This window comes from Narcine bancroftii, chromosome 3 (assembly GCF_036971445.1).
Source record: "Narcine bancroftii isolate sNarBan1 chromosome 3, sNarBan1.hap1, whole genome shotgun sequence".
NCBI classification, from domain to species: domain Eukaryota; kingdom Metazoa; phylum Chordata; class Chondrichthyes; order Torpediniformes; family Narcinidae; genus Narcine; species Narcine bancroftii.
Genome location: NC_091471.1, coordinates 179,688,096 through 179,710,226, shown reverse-complemented (window position 1 = coordinate 179,710,226; position 22,131 = coordinate 179,688,096). Strand labels below are relative to the sequence as shown.

The window sequence follows — 22,131 nt, the reverse complement described above, 5'->3', positions numbered from 1 at the left end:
TCCCAGGTGAAATGTTGACTATTCCTTTCTCCCACAGACGCTGGTTTCCTCCACGCTTTGTTGTTTTGTTTTTTTTGCTGACACACTCAACAGCTCAGGCAGCATCTGCAGAGAAAGAAACAATTCATGTTTCATGTCGATGTCTTTTCATTCGAACGAGAGTTGGATCTGCTTCATGTATTTGTCCCAGTGCAAAACGTCAATAGCGGGCGAGTGAGCACCGATGAGATGAGCTGGTGGGTTTGGCGGGGGGGGGGGGGGGTGCGCAGGGGGTCCGCTGAGGCTGGGGTTTAAGCTGAAGACGCACGGGAGAATGCGAATGCTGGAATCGAAGCCAAGCACTGGAACTCTGAAGCCTTTCATCTGGATAAGTTCCTCCAGCAGGTTGAATTTGGGTTTTAAGATTTTTTTTTCGGGGTGGGGGGCGGTTGATGAATAGAATCACTCTTTACTGCAATTTTGCTGCGAATAATTCTGCGAACTGACAGGGGAGACGTGAACTGCCAGACATCCCACGGCCAAGTCTGCAGCCAGCAAAGGTGAGACAGGGATGAGAAATCCAGAGGGTGTAGTCCCGTAGAACGGTACAAATGCACCTTTTATAGGTTGGGAGAGCTGGCCGGGTTGGGGGGGGGGGGGGGGGGAGGGAAATATCCTATCAACAGCCCTCTTAAAGCAGGGACAATCGCAAGAATTGCAACTTGGGCGACCCCACGAACGGGCGCAGCTGGTACAGGAAAGCCTTGACCACAGATTTGTGCGAGGGAGTGCGCTCCTGTAGTTTGCGTTGAAGTCAACAACTCCCGCCACGAGCTTGTCGGCCCGAATCTCACGGCTGATTCGGCCGAAGATTGGAGCTGGGGGGCGCAAGCCTCCAGCGAGAGGGTGGGAACGGCAAGGAGTGAACTGGAGCGGGACCGGGAGGGGAGGAGTGTCCGGCTGACGCAAGGAAGGAGTGTCGGTGAGAATCTACGGGCGGAACCTGCCGAGTTGCAACCCGCCAATGAGAGAGCGCAAGCGTTGGCTGCCTGTCTTATTAATACGGCAGGCTTCTTGGCCGTCCTTACAGCGAGCTGTTCCAGTGTACGTCGTGGTTGTGCCTGAGTTCTTGGTGTGATCGCGTCGTTCCTGCTCCCCCCGCCCCCCTCCAAGAGAATTGGAGAATAAGGGAGAAAGAGCGCACGGGGGAGTAGATTGCACTTCAACACCATACGTCGGGAACGATAGTCGTAAGGGAACGACTGCAGCCAGTAGGACACATCTTAATGCCCACGGGTATAAAAGACTCGATTTAGGATCGTGGCGTTTGAAGTAGACTTCTTCACAGGTAATATTGGAGGAAAATTGTTTCCCCTTTTCCGTCCCTGCTATGCGTTATTTTCTCTTAAATTAGGCCATTTCGTGATTTGTGGAAAGGAAACCAGCAGGTGACAAGAGTTGTTTCGAGTTTGCTCTGCGAAGTATTGCTTGGTTTCGATATTTTCTCTTTTTCACAGCAAAGGCATGTTCAAAGGGTTTTGATTAATTCGAATCTAACCAATCGGATATGTTAACCACTTTAAGTCTGCAGTTTCATGTTGCTCCAACATGAAGGGGAACTTGATTCGTCCCACCTTAAAACGGGGCAAATGCGCGTTTTTGCTTTTCAAAACACAGATAATGCTGGAAATACTCAACGTCCGTTGGAATAGGAGTCGGGCCAGATTCATCTCGCCACCGTGCTCAGCCTCATATGAGCCGTCCTTGCGATAGAGGTGTTTCTGTCCAATCTTTGAAAGAGTTGCCTGTAGGGTTTCTGGATCCCAGAAATGACCGATTAATTTTTGCTACTTAAATGACTCTTCTTAAATGCATTTATAGCATCAGTTTGTACCAAAGTAAGATAGGGTTTTCACAAAATTTTATGAAGCTATCTTAACTTTTAACGTGCTATCAACTTGACCTGCATCGATGCATCTTGGGGGGGGGGGGGGGGGGGGAGAGAAACAAATCCGAAGTACTACTTCCTCTTAAGTTTATTTTTAAAAAGTGTGTGGTTATAAGTTTTCTCTTATATCCTACACCTGCGACCAGCAGGTGTCCAAGTTTGTTGGGGAGGGTGGCCAGTTGCCATGACCCCTTGTCATAATGGTCTTACGTTTGATGGAGGGATATGGGGGCGTCCAAGCTCAGTTCGTGACCAATCCGCCAGAATGAGGAGGATTTTTACGTTCACAGCAGAATCGGGAAAGCAGAATCAGCGGGCCTCCTCGTTCTTATCGATTGCAGCAGTGCATGTGAAATCGCAATGAAAACAAGGCGACATTCTTTAGTTAACTGTGGCCGTTTCGGCTCTGTCGTGAATATTGCGTTGATGTCTGAAGTGGTGTGCAGAGTTGCAAGAACTTGGTCAGATTACCGTATTGAGCGGGGATTGAGATTGATCCCCTGCTATCTCGTCTTTCAACTGTACACAAAGACTCTCCGAAACATTGTCACTGTACTTAAAACTCCTGAGTCGATTACGTTGCACTTTCCTTCCGTAAATAACCAAATAAACCGAACTGCATTCACTCTTCGTGACTTGCTTGCATTCTCTAGAATGCTTAGAAGTCGAAGTTTAAAACCGACACTCTACAAGGTGTGTGACAGAGCGCGTCTATCCACTCGCCGCCACCAATAAATCCCAGAACAGGCAGAGATATGCCTAATTTATCTCATGAGAGGACACGGTCGCTTTATTTCCTTGAGCACCTTGCCACTCATTTCCCCTCGAGGCTGCAGGATCTGTCGCCGTCCACTTACATTAGTTCGCCCACATATATTTTACACGGACGTTTGCCGTCGGTGGTTCTTAACATGGAGCAGACTTTAAAACGCACTCGGCGTGACATGTCGTGCCTTCTGCGTTTGGAATCACAATGGATCGCTCGTCTCGATTTCAGTGAAGCTGATGACAGATGCACATCAATTGGCATAAAGGTCTGAAGAGGTTGGTACTGTAAGCAGTCCGTTTTCCCGTTACTTTGTTCTGTTAGCCCGACCTGTCTTCTGTTCGATTCTCTCTTGCTGGGAATCCCGTTTCTGGTCCCATTTAAATTTTAAAAAAAGGAAATACTAATTTACCAGCGCCGTATTCCGAATTTGTTCCTTGAGCATAAATCAAGATTTTATCGTTCACCACCTCTCTGGATTAAGTACAATGAAAGGGAGATGATTTTTTAAAAAAATGACTTTCTTCCGAAGTGTGAAGCGTGTGTCAATACAAAGGATCTTTCGGTGGGCGATATGCCTCGGAATTGCAAGTGTTTTGGGGTTGCGAGGGAGGGGGCACAAAATATTGTCGTTTTTAGCTTGTCTTTGAATAGAGGGTCTAAAACCAAACGTAAGAGGATCGACTCAGCTTTTTGTACGTGGCTCCGCCTTCTGCACCCCAAAATCAAATTGGTTGTGAATTGAACAATAGCCCTGTCGTTGCACAGGAGGCATTTTTACTTTTAATGCATGGTTTATATTGAGGGAGGGGGGGGGGGGTGCTGATATATTCCGCCAGTATTCGCGTTTCTGGGGAAGGCTTTCGGTTTGGAAGGACACAGCGAATCACTCGGTATCCCGCCAGGCTGAGTCTGAGGAAGGGTCCGCAACCGAAAGCCCACGGGTGACTGGAGTTGTTTTGCATTTTCACAGCGGATGGTTTCTGTATCTCCAGCATTTCTCCTTTCGATTTCCATTTGGAGTCACGTGCTCGCCTGCTCAATTTGTTTCCGCCCTGCGGAGCTGTTCAATTGCCCGTTGGAAGTCGCGCCCGGTTGAAAGGACGGGAGCTTTATGGTGCAAAAAGAGCAAGCAAGTTACTTTTTGCAGGTGGCGGGAGTGGTGCAGGCGATCGAGAACGGTTAACCTGTTAAAATGGTTCGTATGGCCCATTAACCGCGAGAGACGTATAAACCCACATTTGTTTCTCTTTTTAGTGAACATTGGCTCCAGAAGATTCTCAGTATACTGCGAAGGCTCTCTGTGCAGTCCAATGTGGAGCTTACTCCCTACTACCTCCGCTGGTGTAATAAATCCAGACTGAAGTCTTCCGTTATGGCTACATTATGCCTCGGGCTCTTTCTGTTCCTGTTCCATCCAGCGGTTGTGCCCCCGAGACCAGCTTTTGACTTTAACCGCGCACTGGAGTCCGACTCTCGACGCTACGTGTTCCAAAGTCATCACATCTTTGAGCCAAATGGATTTCCCAATGGCACGATGCAGCGACTCCCCCAGACCGTAATTATCGGCGTGCGGAAAGGTGGCACCCGGGCGTTACTGGAAATGTTGAACCTCCATCCGGAGGTCACCGCGGCCCAGAGTGAGATCCACTTCTTCGACTGGGAAGGGAATTACCAGAAGGGTCTCCAGTGGTACAGCAAACAGATGCCATTCTCTTACCCCAACCAGACCACGGTTGAAAAGACGCCGGCCTATTTCACTTCACCCAAAGTGCCTGAAAGAATCTACAACATGAACTCATCCATTCGACTCCTCCTCATTCTGCGGGATCCGTCCGAGAGGGTTATATCGGACTACACTCAGGTATTACATAATCGGATACAAAAGCACAAGCCGTTTAAACCGGTGGAGGAGATGCTCATCAGAGATGGCCAGATCAATCTTGACTACAAGGCAATCGACCGAAGCTTATACTATATCCATATTCAAAACTGGCTGAAATATTTCCCCCTCAGCCAAATACACATCGTGGACGGCGACAAGTTGATCAGAAACCCTTTTTCTGAATTAGAAAAAGTGGAGAAATTCCTGAGACTCTCCCCGCGGATTAACATCTCCAATTTTTACTTCAACAAAACGAAAGGGTTTTACTGCCTCCGAGATGGCGAGAAGGAGAAGTGTTTGCACGAGTCGAAAGGGAGAACCCATCCTCAAGTCGATCCTGTTGTGCTCGATAAGTTGTACTCCTTCTTTAGTGAACCGAATCAGAAATTCTTCAACTTGGTCGGCAGGACATTCGATTGGCACTGAATGAATACGTGCGCAGATTTCAGTTGAACATTGGGGATTTTTTTCTAAACTTAATTATATGTAATGTACAAAATGATAATGAAACGGTAATTTAAGTGCGTTTCCTTAGAGTAAGTAACTAGACATGTAAGTATATCGATCTTCATTCAGAGCTAGCTCTATTTTTCTACATTGTCGCAACAATGCTCCAGTTTCTGACACGAGTCATCGTTGTTTTCTCGGGTGTAACTCTAACAGAGATATCAATATGTTCAGTGAAGTTGGGGAAACGAAGGAGAATTGTGTATATTCTTTATTCGGCGAAAATGTATCGATCTATAGTCGTTCGGCGGAATGCCAGATGGTCATAGAGGCACGTGAAGGGCGATGACAGGGTAGGTAGGTGTCTCCTCGAATAGGAAGCACTCAAGCCAGGGGACAGAATTACAATTACAGAATATAACCTTGGAACCTGGCACAGAAGAGGAGAAGAAGCCTGAGACAGATGAGCAAAGATCAGATGGTAGGGGAGGCTTGAAGTCCTGTTTGACCCATACATGTTCTTGTGTTCTATGAAAAACAAAGCCCTGACTATGATGTATAACGTTGCAATACCATAAATATATATAGTCCATGTTTATACTTTACAAATATATCTGTATCCCCAAAGAGTGCAATACTTGAGTTATTATTCAAAAAGTGGTGCATATTTGCTGCTATTGTCTGCGGCATGAAGCACCACCTACAAATGGATAGTAAAAGTTGCAATGGTGAGAGTGTGGCAAGTACATTAATAAACTGAGAGCAGCATTTATATATTTGCTACTAGTTCCAACATTGTTTCATTTTTAATTTTATTTTTAATTTATTTTCTGCAGGAAGGGGATAACTATATGAAAGTTTTGTATTTGAATATTCATGCTATCTTGTTTTTGGATACTGTCAGTTTTTTGTAAACTACGGATTTTTCTGCTAATATTGTACTAACTAGACCTAATGCTATAAAATAAAGCAGCAGTGTTTGTTACATTGATATCTCACATTTTATTTATCTTCAGGTGTTTTGGCCAGTTATTCTCAAATTAGACAAAATTCAATGTAAGTTAGAGCTGAGTTAAATTGCAAGTAAACCATGGTTGGAAATTGTGACTACTTTCATCAAAGAGCAGCTTTCATAAAACACTAAAATTATATCCAATCCTTCATCCTGCCCAATCATGTTTTTTTTTAAATATCTTTGCTTTAAAACATTCTACTATTTAATTAGCAACTTCCAACTCACTTCAGGACCCAGCTGCATTTTAGATATCTTCCATCTCCTCCTTCCTCGGTCATAATCACCACATCTCCAACTAATGCAATAATTCTCTTGTACAATAACATGTCTGGAACTTGGAAAAAAAGAGCTAGATTTTAAGTTGAAAAGTGTTCAGACACACTCGAATCATGATGGACAAAATGGACCAGATCATTCAAGCTCACTCCAAGTTCCTTAAACATACCTATTGCCATGATGCGGAGTGAACACCTTTCTCCTCACAACTATCTGGAAGGTAGCAATTTGATATCATTATCCAGGAATCCTGGACAAATCCCAGGTCAATCATTGAAGTCTTATTAAAGTGTATGTTTTTGCACATTTCTTTGAGTTCCCCTTGGGAAGTTTTTCCATTCCAACCTTTTGATTGCTCTCCTAAGGTAAACTAGTTCAGCTCATCTGTATGTGGGAAATATCCCGATCTAAAGAAAGATTCAAGGCTTGGTTTAATCCTGGAACAAAAGACATCATTAATGTCGTAGGATCTTCTGAATGTTCCCTGGTACACCATGTCATCACTAATAACCTACCGTGACATCCTGAACAAGCCACAGCAGGCATTTAATTTCTACTGTTAAATATGTAAACAAATAGTAATCCAGTCCACTAATGTGTCCAATTTAAGAAACGGAAAGTGACATTTTTTTCTGTTTTCAAACTAAATATAAACCTAAACAATTGTAGGTTTTTATTGGAACAAGGCTTATCATTAAACATTTGTGTGCAATTTTACTTGTCCAGGTGATTTACAGTATAAAATTCATATTTATGAAATCTCACATCAAATAAATATATTCTCTTTTGCTTTTTCCCCATTATATGCTTATTTTACAATGCATGAATATGAAGTTGCATGTGATCTAGATTACAAGCAGTCACAGGAAAAGGATATCACTGAGACAAGCATTGACCATCTCCATTTGCTTTATGAATTCAGTGCTTTGCTGAACCATTTCAAACACATCCACATTATTGTTCTGGAAGTCACAAATATGCTAGATGAGGTTTCCCTCTTGGACTACAGTATTGTGGATAGGTTTTGAACAGCAATCCAGTAGTTTCACATCACCATTATTGATGACAGGTTTTAATACAAGTGACACAGCATTTTAAATTTAGATTTAATTATTTAAATTTAAATGCTCCAGCTGGGATGGTGGGATTCAAATTTGTGTTTAGATCAGTATAACTCAGCTATTATGCTCGTATACATATCAGAGTTTAAGTACTCTTTTAACTCATGTCACCGTTTAATTAGATCTCAGAAGAAAATTTCAATTAATTACTATATTTTTAACATATGGAGTAGAATATTGCTTCCAAATATATCCTTTTATTCCATATTTAATATAAATTTTAATCCCTAAAGCTTCACATAAAAGTGGGGTATCTTTAACATCCCAACCATGTCTAAAAACAAGCTTAGTCAGGCTTCACTATATCAGACCATTAGAAGATCCACTTGATACATATATCCATAAATGCCAGAGTCTGCTGTAACTAAGTCCTTCATGTTATTTCTGTTATCATCTTATTTTTATCGTTGTTAAATTACTGATACAATTATTGAAGAATAATCCATTGAGGCTGCACTCCAATTATCAGGAATAGTTAAAAAATTATTTTCCTGCTAATTACATTGAATTCTGCTTTCAAGAAATACTATCTTGATGCATTCTATCAATAAATTATAAAATAATATTTAATCAGTTGCATTTTTACATTTTTCTAAACCTATTGTATAGAAAAAGTAATGCTCTGTTTTGCAAATATTATGGAAAGGCCTTGTACAATATCTAAATTGCAATGCTTTGATCAGTTGGATCATGTAAAAAAAATTCTGTTTTACAAATAATATGGAGAGAACATTTCAATATCCAAATTGCAAAGTTCACTGCTCAATGAGCACAGCCCTTTTAACTTTTCACATTTTGTATTTTAATTGAAGACTTAAATGCATTGAGATATGCCACCATATCAAATATACTACATAAATGCAATAAAATTACAAAATATGAGACCACTCCATTGGTCATAAAGCATCCGTGGAGCAATAAATACATTCAATGTTTTGGAGAAATGATATTTTATTAGTCCTGAAAATATCTAAAAACAGGAGATTAAATGGATAGGCAGGGGGAAAAGACAGACCCAAGAGAAATAAATGAAAGGAAAAGTTTGTATTGGGATCAAAGGCAGGGGTAACTAAAATACATAAATGAATCAGGATGCATGACAAGATCAGCATATAAACAGAGCATAGGTCCAGGGGAGATGTGGGAGGACAGAAGCATCAAATTCTGAAATTGAGTCGAGTTAATAATTTGCAGAGTAGTTCCACACTATTTTCCAGATACAATTTGCAAGAAGTTCCACACCTTTTGCTACATTTGCATTAGGAATTCATCTCTGTGGGTAATTTCTAAAATTGAGGTGTCGCATAAAAGGATACGTCATTCTGAAACATCAGCAAGAAAGGAAATGGTGTTGAAAGATGTTCCGTGTGCACAAACCGATTACATAATACCCCAGGCTCATGTGCCACAGTGCAGGAGGGTGAGGTGAGGGCAGAGGGAGCAAAGTGAGGGTGGAGTGAAAAATTAAATGGTCAACCCATGCTTGTAGAGTAAACTGAATGTTTCATGTGTGATTGTTGAATCTGCATTTAGCTTCCTTATGAGTAGGAAACATGAAAGAGGTGTCTGGGATCTGGAATAGGAGGTTAAAAAGTCAGATGTTCTATGTACTATACATGGAAATATTACGTGAAAAGTAGAGGCTGTTGAATTATGTTGACATGTTTTCTTTTTAGAAAACTGCAAGGGAAAGGGGTTGAGATGTTTGGTGGTAATAATACACTGGATGTGACAGAAATGGTGGATGATAAAAATCTGCTGAATTTTGACAGTGGTGGAATTTAAAAAGAGGGCTGGAGGAATATTGTGGCTCTTTGAAGGTCCAGCGAGAAAAGGTAAAAGAAGCGAGACAAATATATTTAGGGGCATTATCAGGCTAATTCTCAGCTGAAGATACATGAAGGCTCAATATGAAAAATTTCATAGATAGATATGGACAATCATGCAGAACAAAAATGAATTCTTGCAAAAAGTCGAGTAGATTTTGTGCAGATAGTGAGGGAGTTTCTGGGCTTACTGAACAGAAGACCATAAGACACAAGAGCAGAAATATCCATTCAGCCCATTGAGTTTGCCCCAGTATTTATTCATGAGTTGATCCAGTTTCAACTCAGCCCCACTGCCCAGCCTTCTTCCCATAACCTTTGATGCCCTGGCATATTAAAAAAAAACCTCTGCCTTGAATAGACCCAATTACCCAGCCACCACAACTCCCTGTGGCAACATATGCCACAGATTTACCACCCCCTGGCTCAAAAGATTCCTATGCATTTCAGTTCTAAGTGGACACCCTTCAATCCTGAAGTTGTGCCCCCTTGTCCTGGACATTCTCACTATGGGAAACAACCTATGTAAATCTACTCTGCCCATGCCTTTCAGTATTTGAAATGTTTCAATGCAATTCTCCCCTCATTCTCCTAAATTCAAATGAATCCAGACCAAGAGGTGTCAAATGCTCCTCATATGATAACCTGGGGTATAACCAGGTTTCCAAAGATAGGTTAAGCGAGCACATAGCACAACAATGCATACCAAATAACTTTAAATTCATTATACATTATTATTTTGTATTTAATATCAAAACACAAGGAAGATACAATTTTAAAGGAAGTGCATGATTGTTACTTTGTATTTAAAATCAAAACATAATAAAAACATGCATATTGTTTAATTATTTTACATTTTAAAAGTAAAATTAAAACAAGATGAAGCAATGTGAAAAATGTATGAAGCAACTACAATAGCCTTGGCTTCATTCTAGTAAAGTTATATATTACTTTATTGTAATCTACCTCAGTAACCAAATGTCTTTCAATGGAGACCAAAACGAATCCAACCAATCCATCCTCACCCATTGTAGTAGAATGAAGTTTTGACTTTAAGTGTTTGAGCCGGCTAAAGGATCGTCCGCAACTGTGCTAGTTATTGGTAAGATCTGAAAAATCTGGTACAATATGGACAGGTTAGGATAAATGGAACATATCGTTGGCAATCATGAATTTTACTACGTTAGTTATAGCCTGGTTCTCGACACTTGAATTTGCCTTACTGCAAGTGCTCATTCTCTCTTTGTACATGCCTAACTATAATTTGATGTTCTGTCCATGCTATATTATTTTTATCGCATTTACACCTTTTATCACTAACCTCATTTTGAAAGCCAAGGAGAAAGTAAAATCTCTCCGGAGCTATTCCTCCCAACCATGCTCAACATTCCTTCAAATTCTTAGAATATTAGGCTATATTATATATTTACAAAGGTGTAGCTGGCCCACGGTCAAGTAACACCACAGACAGAGGGAAATTTGCAGTTTTACACAACAAATTTTCTGTCAACAAAAATATGTTTTTCCCATAGTTTAGACAGTTCTAAAACACCTTTCTTTGATAGCCTTTTCAGCGGAAATGCTTCCTTTTCAAATTATAACCAGCTTTAAATACAAGCGTCTCATAAAAATTATAATGGACGGTAGCCTACTACTAGATGATTGTAAATTCTATGCAGGTGCTTTATGAGGTGGCTGTGTTGTACCAGAAGTTCATGAAGCAATTATATGTTTTGTTTATGTCACAGCAGACAGTATCAGTGTGTGACAAGAATATATTATATTTTGATTTGGGGCAATGACCCTTGGTTCATCTTTGACTTTCGGTTATCTACAAACGAGCTGCGTAAATGCACGCTCATTTCTCTTTCCTCACGCAAAATATTTCATTACCTAGCTATGATATACATAATTATATTCTACATTCATTAATTTCAAGTTTCAGGAAGAGTGCCATTATGTATGAAGCACACATATATCTGGGGTTGTGACTTGTCACGTGAATAAAGATGAGGTTCCACGGGATCATCCAGCGTTAGAGAGGAGATGATGACGTAACGGTTTGTTTTAGTTTCCCAGATGCCGGGCTGCCAGCGGCCACCAGAGCATCACAGGAGACTGAGCACACAGTTCAAAACACCAGGAAGTTGGTCGAATAAAGAATGAATCCAGAAAGTTCCCCCAAGGCCTTGCAATAAAGTTATAAAAAAAGAGGTTTAACTTTCATCACACAAGGGAAGTAAAGATTTAAAAATTGTTGAAAAGGTGCCACTTTTGAAGAATACTCTCGGGGGAGCAGTTGCTCCCCGTGCTTCCCCTCTAGCCACGCCACTGACGATAACGCTTTTGTTCTAGGAATCATCCCAGTGAACCTCCTTTGAATTCTCTCCAACATCAGCATATCCTTTCTTAAATGAGAAGGCCAGAACTGCTCACAATACTCTAAATGAGGTCTCACCAGTGCCTTGTAAAGCCTCAACATCACATTCCTGCCCTTATATTCTATTCCTCTTGAAATGAGCGTCAGCATTGCATTTGCCTTCTTCACCACTACCTCAACATGCAAGTTTACCTTCAGGCTATCCTGCACGAAGATTCCCAGGTCCCTTCGTGCCTGGATATTTTTAATTTTCTCCCCTTTAAAAAAAATAGTCTGCCTGTTTATTTTTTCTGCCAAAGTGCATGACTATACACTTTCCAACACTATATTTCATTTCCTGTTTTTCTGCCCATTCTCATGTCTCAGTCCTTCAGCAGCTTCTGTGTTTCCTCAACACTACCTGCTCCTCTACCTGCTTTCTTATTATCTGAAAACTTGGGCACAAATCCATACATTCCATAATTAATATACAACATATAAAGAAGTGGTCCAAACACTGATCGAACATCATTAGTAACCAGCAGCCAATCAGAATATGATACTTGTTTTTCAATTCTCAGCTTCCTTCCAATGAGCCAAAGCTCTACCTGTGCGAGTATGTTTCCCATCATTCCATGGGCTCATATCTTGTTGAGTAGCCTCATGTGCCATACCTTGTCAAAGGCCTTCTGAAAATCCAAATACACAACATCCATTGCAACTTCTTGCAATGTCATTTCTTCGAAGAATTCCGATAGGTTTGACAAGCACGATTTTCCCTAAAGGATTTTCCCTAAAGCCTATCCTGTCATGTGCCTCTAAGGGCTCCTTAACCTTATTCTTTACAATCAATGCCAACATCTTCCCAACCACTGATGTCTGGCTAACTGGTCTATTATATCCTTTCTGCTGGCTCATTCCCTTTTTGAGTTGAGGGGTGAAATTTTAAGATTTTCCAGTCCTCCAGAACCATGCCAGAATTTATTGATTCCTGAAAGATCATTACCAATGCCTCCACTATCTCTACTGCTTCCTCCTTCAGGACCCAAGGTTACATCCATCTGGTCTGGGAGTCTTATCCACCCTTAGACAGAACTAATGCCCAAAAATGGAGACAGTGAAGATGAGAAAGAGAAGAGTTAATGTGATACAAAAGAAAGGCAACATTAAGGAATTATTAGAGACATTAGAAGGATCACAGAAATTGATTGATTGAAAAGGACCAAATGTGAAGAAAACATTGAGTTACACTTGGAAGAATTAATTCCATGAGGGAAGGACAAACTGAAATAATAAAATAGACCTGTTTGTAGAGCCTGGCAAGCTAATCTAAGTAAGCTGTTCTGGATTAGAGCATTTGAGTTTGGAAGGCAACATAAGGTAGATCTGCAGAGGAGGTCAGTGATTGAATAAGAAACCAAGGCTTGGTGTTTGATTGAGGTGTGGAGGTGGTATCAGTGCAGGCAGGTGTATGAGGTGTATGTTCATAAAAGTAACCACTATGCCAAACCTGTCACCAAGCTTCATAATAGGACTAACCTTGGGTCTAAAAGAATGGGCATGAATGTTAAGTGCCAGACAGTGGAGTAAATAGAACAGAGAAGTTTGAGATGGTCTTGTGAAATTAGCAGTTGGCCATGAAAATTTTGATTTTTGTTTTATTTTTATTCAGAGACAGCACGGTAACAAAGGTCTTCTGGCCCATGAGCCTATGCTTCCAAAATACACCCATGTGAACAATTAATAATAACTACTAACCCTTGACCTCTTTGGAATGTGAGAGGAAACTGGAGCACACAGATGAAACTAACATGGACACGAGAACGTACAAACTCCTGACAGTGGTGGATTTAAATCTGGGTCTTTTGCACTGTAATTACCGTGGCACTAATTGATTTCTAGGAAACCTAAGAGGACGGGTGTGGAGAGGTTTGGACAGAGGGTTCCAGACAAGATGAAACTTCTGAGAGGATAAATGTTTACTATTCAGGCAGAATGCACCCAGCAATGGAAGTAAAAACAGGGAAGTAGAGAGTGATGGGAAAAAGCTGACACGTGACAGATAATCTTGGGTCAGAGAAGATCGTGAAATGGGCAGTCAATGGAAGTCAGCCTGAAGAAAACTGAGGTCCTCCATCAGCCAGCTCCCCACCATGACTACCAGTCATAACAAATACAGGTGTTGAAATGAAGAAATAAAGGAAAATTTTGGAGGTGTTTAGCAAGCATGGTACTCCTTTGCATCAGTAAATAGTTGGCACTGAAAATCATTTACATTCAACTATCATAACCTCAACCGTTCACGAATCTTCTGATACTTTCCTATCTTTCTTGAAACATATAAACCTTAAAAATAAAACTACCAAAGTCAAACAGCTACTTATAATATTTGATAGAATTGTTTGGAGTAATATGGAAGGAACAAATCAGTTTTGAGGCTCAAACAATAAGAGTTTGCATTAGTGACTCACAGCCACCAATGGCAATTCTTCTTCTTTTCATTTTCCTTCTTCTTCTTTGGCTTGGCTTCGCGGACGAAGATTTATGGAGGGGGTAAATGTCCACGTCAGCTGCAGGCTCGTTTGTGGCTGACAAGTCCGATGCGGGACAGGCAGACATGGTTGCAGCGGTTGCAGGGGAAAATTGGTGGGTTGGGGTTGGGTGTTGGGTTTTTCCTCCTTTGCCTTTTGTCAGTGAGGTGGGCTCTGCGGTCTTCTTCAAAGGAGGTTGCTGCCCGCCAAACTGTGAGGCGCCAAGATGCACGGTTTGAGGCGATATCAGCCCACTGGCAGTGGTCAATGTGGCAGGCACCAAGAGATTTCTTTAGGCACTCCTTGTACCTTTTCTTTGGTACACCTCTGTCACGATGGCCAGTGGAGAGCTCGCCATATAACACGATCTTGGGAAGGCGATGGTCCTCCATTCTGGAGATGTGACCCACCCAGCGCAGCTGGATCTTCAGCAGCGTGGACTCGATGCTGTCGACCTCTGCCATCTCGAGTACTTCGACGTTAGGGATGAAAGTGCTCCAATGAATGTTGAGGATGGAGCGGAGACAACGCTGGTGGAAGCGTTCTAGGAGCCGTAGGTGATGCCGGTAGAGGACCCATGATTCGGAGACGAACAGGAGTGTGGGTATGACAACGGCTCTGTATACGCTTATCTTTGTGAGGTTTTTCAGTTGGTTGTTTTTCCAGACTCTTTTGTGTAGTCTTCCAAAGGCGTTATTTGCCTTGGCGAGTCTGTTGTCTATCTCGTTGTCGATCCTTGCATCTGATGAAATGGTGCAGCCGAGATAGGTAAACTGGTTGACCGTTTCGAGTTTTGTGTGCCGATGGAGATGACTGATCATGTGAGTTCTGTGAAAGACAGCAAAAGATAGTCTGCTGGGTCGATAAATTCACAGTACAAACTCTAGGAATGGATAGATGCTCACTTGTTCTGTGGAAGTATTCAGGGAATTGATGACAATGAATTAAAAAATGTCTCACAACTCCCTGAACGTCTCCACACACCAGTGTATAGAAATTTTATAGTTGGCTGGACTAGTGTACCCCATTTTCAGTAAACAAGAACAGTTTATTTGGGGAAGAAATATCAAAGACTGTTATGACTACAGATGAAACCAGTGCAGTACACCAAATTATTCTTTTCCATTTAAATAATGGAGGTTTTTTTTTTCAGCAATGAAATTCCATAAAATACAAGATGTTGAACTCTATAAAACACAAGCAGATTTCATTGCTCTTTCCTTCCTTCTAACTACCCCTCTTTATATTGTTGACACAAGAGACTGTAGATATCAGAATCTGAAGCAAAAAGCAAACTGCTGGAGAAACTCAGTAGGTGTTGAGCAACATCCGTGGAAGAGGAAGGAATGGTCAATGTTCAGGTCAAATGTCAGCATTTTACCACACATCTAAATTTGGGGTAATTTTCAGGAGCCAATTAACTAATCTAAAATATTTTGACAGTTCCTTTTCTGACCTGCTGAGTTTCTCCAGCAAACTGTTTTGCACCCCTCCTTAGATTTATGATTGAACAGGTTAACCAGTTTATGATAAATGGTTTAACCCATCCTATGAAATAGTGGAGACAGGAACTTCAGACAAATTCATCAAGATTTTGTACTTTAAAAATCAGCCCTTTTGCCTTCATACCAAAATTGACTTCAGCAGCATTCAGTATGTCATTTATTATCCTAAATACTGAAAGACTGCAGATCAAATGGACGCACAATCCAGAGTGAGATGCCAATGGTTTAATGGTGGTAGTTTTGCTTTTCTCATATTACTCTGCAACTGAGGTTATTTGGTTTATGCCGTTTCTCAGAGCATTCCTGTCAGCTTCACTTATTTCTCTTTATCTTACCCTCTTTCACATGCCCAACAATTCTCCCCTGACCCTTATCACGCACCTAGTCTTGGAGAAACCTTCAGTAGTCAAATAACCTATCAACTAACACTTGTTTTTTAGAATGTGAAAGAAAACTGGAGCACCCAAAGGAATACCAGGGAGAACATATAAACTCCATATGTACAGAACCAGAGGGCAAATGCAAATTCATCTCCCTCCACTATCAGATCTATCTGGACTCTGTTTATACCACCATTCTCATCTTCTTTCCAGATTCCAGCACTGGCTGCTTCTTATCTTCTAATTACCTTCTCCTCCCAGTGTGACTTATCTTCCTCCACCTGGCATTTTTGTTAATTTTGCCTCTCTCCCTTGTCCCTTTGTCTGGCATAACACCATAAAACCATAAGATATAGAAGCAGAAGTAGGCCAATTCAGCTCACCAAGTTCATTCTCTCACAACCCCACTCCCCGACCTTCTCCCCATAACCTTTTATACCGTGACTATTCAGATAGCTATCAACCTCTTCCTTCAATACACCAAATCCCAGAGGTGTACCACTCTCGGGCTAAAGAAATTCCTTCACCTCTCTTTTTTTTAAATGAGCGGCCTTCTATACTGAAGTTGTGCTCTCTTGTTCTTGACTTCCCTACCATAGGAAAGAACTTTGCCATGCCTACACTTCCTAGGCCTTTCAACATTTGAAATGCTTCTCTGAGTCCAATCTTCTGCATCTGTCTTACTTCACCACTACCTGTCCCTTGTGTCCTGTCCTCTACTCTAGCTTCTGTACTACATTTCAGCAGTCTTGAAAAAATGTCAACCATTCTTTTCTTCCCACTGATGCGGCCTAACTTGCTGAGTTGCTCCAGCAGAGTGTGTTTAACTTTAGATACCAGCATCTGCAATCTTCCATAGCACTTGAAACTCACAGAAGTTGAACTAATTTAGCTAGTTAATGCTGCTATTCTGAACCTTAAATGACTCTACGTATGCTGCTGTGCTTTGAGTTATTCCAAAACAGTTCTTCATTATCAGGAACACAAAGTTTGGAATAATACTGATGAAAGAACCTATTGGTGAGAAATGCAGTATCTGTGAATGAAACAAAATCACCACTGCACAGAGCCACTAGAAGGTGCAAAAATAATTTTCAAAATGCTTGAGAGTTCATAGATCTCATAGATCTATAGAGGTAGTCATAAGATAACTCACACTGAGCCATGCCATCAGCTCTGGCTCACTTTGCAGAGCTCTTCCCCATGAATTATGAGACAATGTGTTGAAGTCCCACTCTAGATGTTTGAATGCAGCCATCTATACTGCCACTACATTCCAGCATTAAAAAATAGTGTATGATGAAACATGATATTTTAGGCTGAGATAAAAGACTAAAAGGCCCTGTTGATTGACTCAAGTGGGTTTAAAAGTTCTGGTGCTGTGATTTACAAGATGAGCAAAGGCTCCAACAATTTCCCAGTCAATTTTTATCTGTCAGTCAATATCACTCAAACAGGTCATTTAGTCATGAACTTGTTGCAGTCTGTGGGAGCCTACTGAGTACAGCTTGGCCACAATATTAAACCAATGACTACCCTTCCAAAGTACTTGATGTATACTGAAAGAGGATTCGGAAGTGCAGTATATTTGTGCAAAATTTCTGTTATTTTTTTCTGAGGGAGTGTCACACTTTTGGAGGTCCTATCTTTTGAATGAAATATTGAAATTTGACCCTGCCTTCTCTGAAGATAAACATATATATCCCATGGATCCTTTTAAGATAAAACCTGGAGAGTGAGATGCCTTATACTTGACCTTCAACTCATATCAATAACATGGGCAATGTGGTTATTATCACAATTATTGGAAAGATTGCTGCATTTTTTCCTATTTTAAAGGAGTGGATATACTTTAAAATGATTTAATTGGCTATAAAGTACTTTAGAAAACCAGTAGGCCAATGAAATCCTAAATACCGTCCAATGATATGTCAATATGTAAATGTGAAAATTAGAGGATAGCAGGAGATTTTATTTATAAATGGGATGCTAACTTAGTTTCGGAAAAAGCCCTACTATTAAAACGTAATTAATGTAATCAGCAGATTGGAATTAAGGTGTGGTCATTACCAACAACACCCTGACTCAAAATGGATTAATACCATCAGTATTGGATAACAAGTTCCTGGACACCTGGTCTCAGAAAGGGAGAAGGTGTATCGAGGACTATTATGAGAAGAGGCAACTTATGTCATTGGATCAGTTAAAAAATATGTATGGTTTGTTAAATAATTCTCTTCTCTGTTATCTTTAACTGAGATCTTGCTTAAGGGACAAATTAGGTTTGTCAATGACTTTACCGAAGTGCAGCGAATTGGAGACTCTGATTCGAAAGGGGATTATAAATAAATTTATTTAAACAGTGCATTTCTTATTTCCTGAAAAGGGGTTACATAAATCAAGACAGAGGTGGAAATCAGACTTGGACATGATAATTGGAGAATAGCACTAGTGAATCTCCACGTAATATAAGCAGCTCATTCATCTGCTTCGTTGGCGGGACAGAGACGTTCATGTTCAGCTGGTAGGCATTTCCACCAACAAACCCCCTCTCCTACTGGCTGATTTTTCGAGCATTAAACTGTGCCTATTACCCTCATGCCCCCTGCTAAGACTCATTCTGGCACTGACTCTGCTACACTCTTTTCTCTTTCCTGATCTACACAGGTTCTCCTCTGCCCCAACTAGTTCCATCAGTCTATCACACACATTCTATTCACTGGGATTCCAGGTGGGTTCCATCTGCCCAATATCCCTTCCTTATCTGCTTTCATTTTTCACCTTCCTTCCTTACTGGATCTCTGCATCTGCTGCCTTTCATATCTCCATTTATCACTTTCCAGCCTCAGACTCTGCCAACAGCCTTCCCATCTCCTCCATCCCATCTCCATCTCCATCTCCATGGCATCTCCATCCCATCTCCATATCCATCCCATCCCCATCTCCATCTCCATCCCATCTCCATCTCCATCTCCCACTTAATGCACTTTGTTCCCTCTATGTTTCTTTCTGTTTGTTGTCTGACTTCCCCCTATCACCCACTTGCCATTGTCTTCCAAATCCACCCCTCCTCCATCTGGCTCCATCTGCCTTTCATTCTTTTTCCTCACTGTTCTACCCATACGTTGCCAGTCCCTGCTTCACCCCTCCCTTTCATCTCTTTATCCTGACTGCTTTCCAATTCCATTCTCAATCCTGAAACATTGACCATCCCTTTGCCTCCACAAATGCTGCTCTACCTATTGAATCCTTCTATCAGCTTGTTCCTTTCAAGTTCAAGTTCTAGTGTATTTATCATCCGATTGTACAAGTACAACTCGATGAAACAGTGTTCTCCGGTCCTTGGTGCCACACACTGCAAACACACACACACACAGACATAACACATAAGCAGAAAAATGATACATATGTACAGTACAAATATACAATTATTAAAATAAATGAATATTATTGTTAAATAAATTGTGGAGTCATGGAGGGTTTGTATGAGCAGTTCATCAGTTTCACTTCCTGCGAGATGAAGGTGTTTCTCAGCCTGGTTGTTCTAGCTCTAATATTCCTGTATCTCTTTCCTGATGGGAATACCTGTAAGATGCTGTGTGCTGGGTGATCCCGGTCCTCAGTGATTTTGCAAGCCCTTTTTAGACAATGATCTTAGTAAATCACGTTGATGTGGGGGAGGCAGATCCTAATGATCTTCTCTGCTGCTCTTATGGTCCTATGGGTTGACCTCCGATCTAATGGTCTACTGCAACATTTCCACACTGTGATCCAGCTGGTCAGGACACTTTTGATAGAGCATGTGAGAAAGTTCATAGAATTGTGGCAAATAACCTTGCCTGTCTCAGTCATTTCTGGAAGTGCAGTCCCTGTTGTGCCTTGCAGACAAGTGAGGAGATGTTATGTGTCCAAGATAGGTCATTTCTGAAATGGACTCCAAGGAACTTGGTGCTCTCAACTCTCTCCACTACTGAGCTATTAATGTGTAGTGGAGGGTGGTCATCCCTGGATATCCTAAAGTCCATAATCATCACCTTTGATTTGTTCATGTCAAGACTTAAGTTGTTATTCTTGCATAATTTCACTAGATTTCCCACTTCTTCTCCATAGTGTGACACATTTTTGGTGCTGATGAGGCCAAATTCTGTTGTGTCATCTGCCACATTGATGACTCTCTTGGAGCTGGATCTGGTGACCTAGTCATGGGTCAATAGCGTGAACAGGACCGGACTGAGCACACAGCCAAGATGTGCACCAGTGCTCAGTGTGATGGTGCTCAACTTCCTGCTTTCAACCTGGAGAGACTGTGGTCTTTCCATTAGGAAATCCGGAATTCAAGGTTGTCCTTTGTCGCCAGCTCTATTTGCGTTTGTCATCAAACCATTAGCTCAAGCTATAAGGCAGAATGAGAATATTAGAAGAATAAGAATAGCAGATGATGAATATAAGATTAATTTATTGGCTGATGATGTTTTGATATATTTAACTAATCTGGAACGATCTTTAATTTATTTGCAAGAATGTTTAGAGCAATTTGGTGTATTGTGAGGATATAAGGTGAATTGGGACAAAAGTGAAATATTGCCAATTTCTGATGCAAATTATGATCAGTGTAGACAAATTAATACATTTTGTTGGACTGATAAAGTTAAGTATTTGGGTATAATGATTGATGTAAATATTCAATCATTGTATAGCTTAAATTATGTACTGTTAATGAGAAAGATTAAGGCTGATTTAATTAAGTGGAAGGATTTACTTTTGTCATTAGTAGGTCGAGTAAATTGTATTAAGATGAATGTTTTACGTGAATTCAGTATCTTTTTCAGACAATTCCTTGTCTACTTTCGAAATTTTTTTTCAGGATTTAAATAAAGTAGTACGAGAATTTTTATGGAAGGGGAAGTTAGCTAGAGTAGCGATAAATAAATTGACTTGGAAATATACCTTTGGAGGTTTACAATTGCCTCATTTTCAAAATTATTACGAAGCAGCTCAATTAAGATTTATTCATCGCATGTTGAAAAAAAAGGAAGTCCGGAATTCAGTTGAGAGGGGTGTCAGTCCCAGCAAGGACAGCTTCTTTTCCAGCCTCTGGTGAATGATCATCTAAAATGTCGAGCAGCAGCCTAGTGTATGAGGTGTCATTGTCATGCACAACACAAGAAAAACATACAGAGGGTTGTGAACTCAGCCAGCTCCATCATGGGCAACAGATTTAACTCCAATGAGCATATCTACAACTGGGGGGTATCTTAAGAAAGCAGCCTCTATTCTCAAGGACCTTCACCACCCAGGCCATGCCCGGCCTTCAGCTACCATTAGGAAGGAGGTACAGGAGCCTGAAAATGAACATCCAATGGTACAAAAACAGCTTCTTGCCCTCTTGCTATCAGATTCCTAAATGGGAAACGAACCACAGACACTACCTCACTTATTGTACACTAACTTATTTATTTTAAAATGTAATTAATAGCAATGTTTGCACTGTAACATTGCCAAAAAACAACAAATTTTGTGACATGTTCATGACAATAAATTCTGAGTCTGATCCTGCTGTCTTGTGGGCTTTTGCTTCAGATTCAGTATCCAGATTCTCTTGTTAAGATTTGTTTATTTGCTGTGAGACTTTTGGTAACTAAGATCTATTTGTAATAAATATTGGCTGATTGAATGGTTGCCATTGAAATTTCAAAAGAATTTGCATCATCTTTTCAGGTGAGGGCACAAGGCACTGGTGAATTCCCCAGTTGTTTTAACTAAATGTTTTCTTGGTCTGAATTCCCACAACTCATCTGTCGGAATCCCATCTGTTCCTGCTCATGTTTACTCATTTTTTTGCTCTATATTTTCTTCCAACTATTGCCTCGGCTCCCCTTTTCACCTTCCCGTTCTTCTGACCCTGCTGCAGTCAGTCATTCTTGGGGTAAAACAAATCATGCACTCCTATGGAAAGGCATGATTACTTCGGCTTCCTCTGCTCTGAGATGGCAAAAAGATTGATTGCATTATGAGTGGAAAACTAGGCTAGATTTGCCTTCCAGTCGTATTCACTGAATTCCTGTCATGTAACAGAAATGAAAATGCTATGTA

At 40.9% G+C, this 22,131-nt stretch overlaps 1 protein-coding gene across 7 annotated transcripts in view; it reads left to right on the top strand.

The window, feature by feature from the left end:
• The first annotated feature begins 800 nt into the window (after window positions 1–800).
• Window positions 801–22,131, top strand: part of LOC138757902 (heparan sulfate glucosamine 3-O-sulfotransferase 1-like) — a 47,902-nt gene continuing 26,571 nt past the window's right edge. For 2 of the 7 annotated variants that reach the window (XR_011353960.1, XR_011353958.1), the window contains exon 1: window positions 801–1,327. Coding sequence is in view for 4 of the 7 variants with exons in the window: in XM_069925994.1 (XP_069782095.1) it covers window positions 2,940–2,971; window positions 3,951–5,004 (1,086 nt within the window). In the remaining 3 variants the exon portion in view is untranslated. Of the gene's footprint in view, window positions 1,328–2,135; window positions 2,972–3,737; window positions 3,844–3,950; window positions 6,013–22,131 lie in introns of those variants that run through there. The other 5 variants (XM_069925995.1, XM_069925994.1, XM_069925996.1 and 2 more) reach the window with 5 other exon arrangements.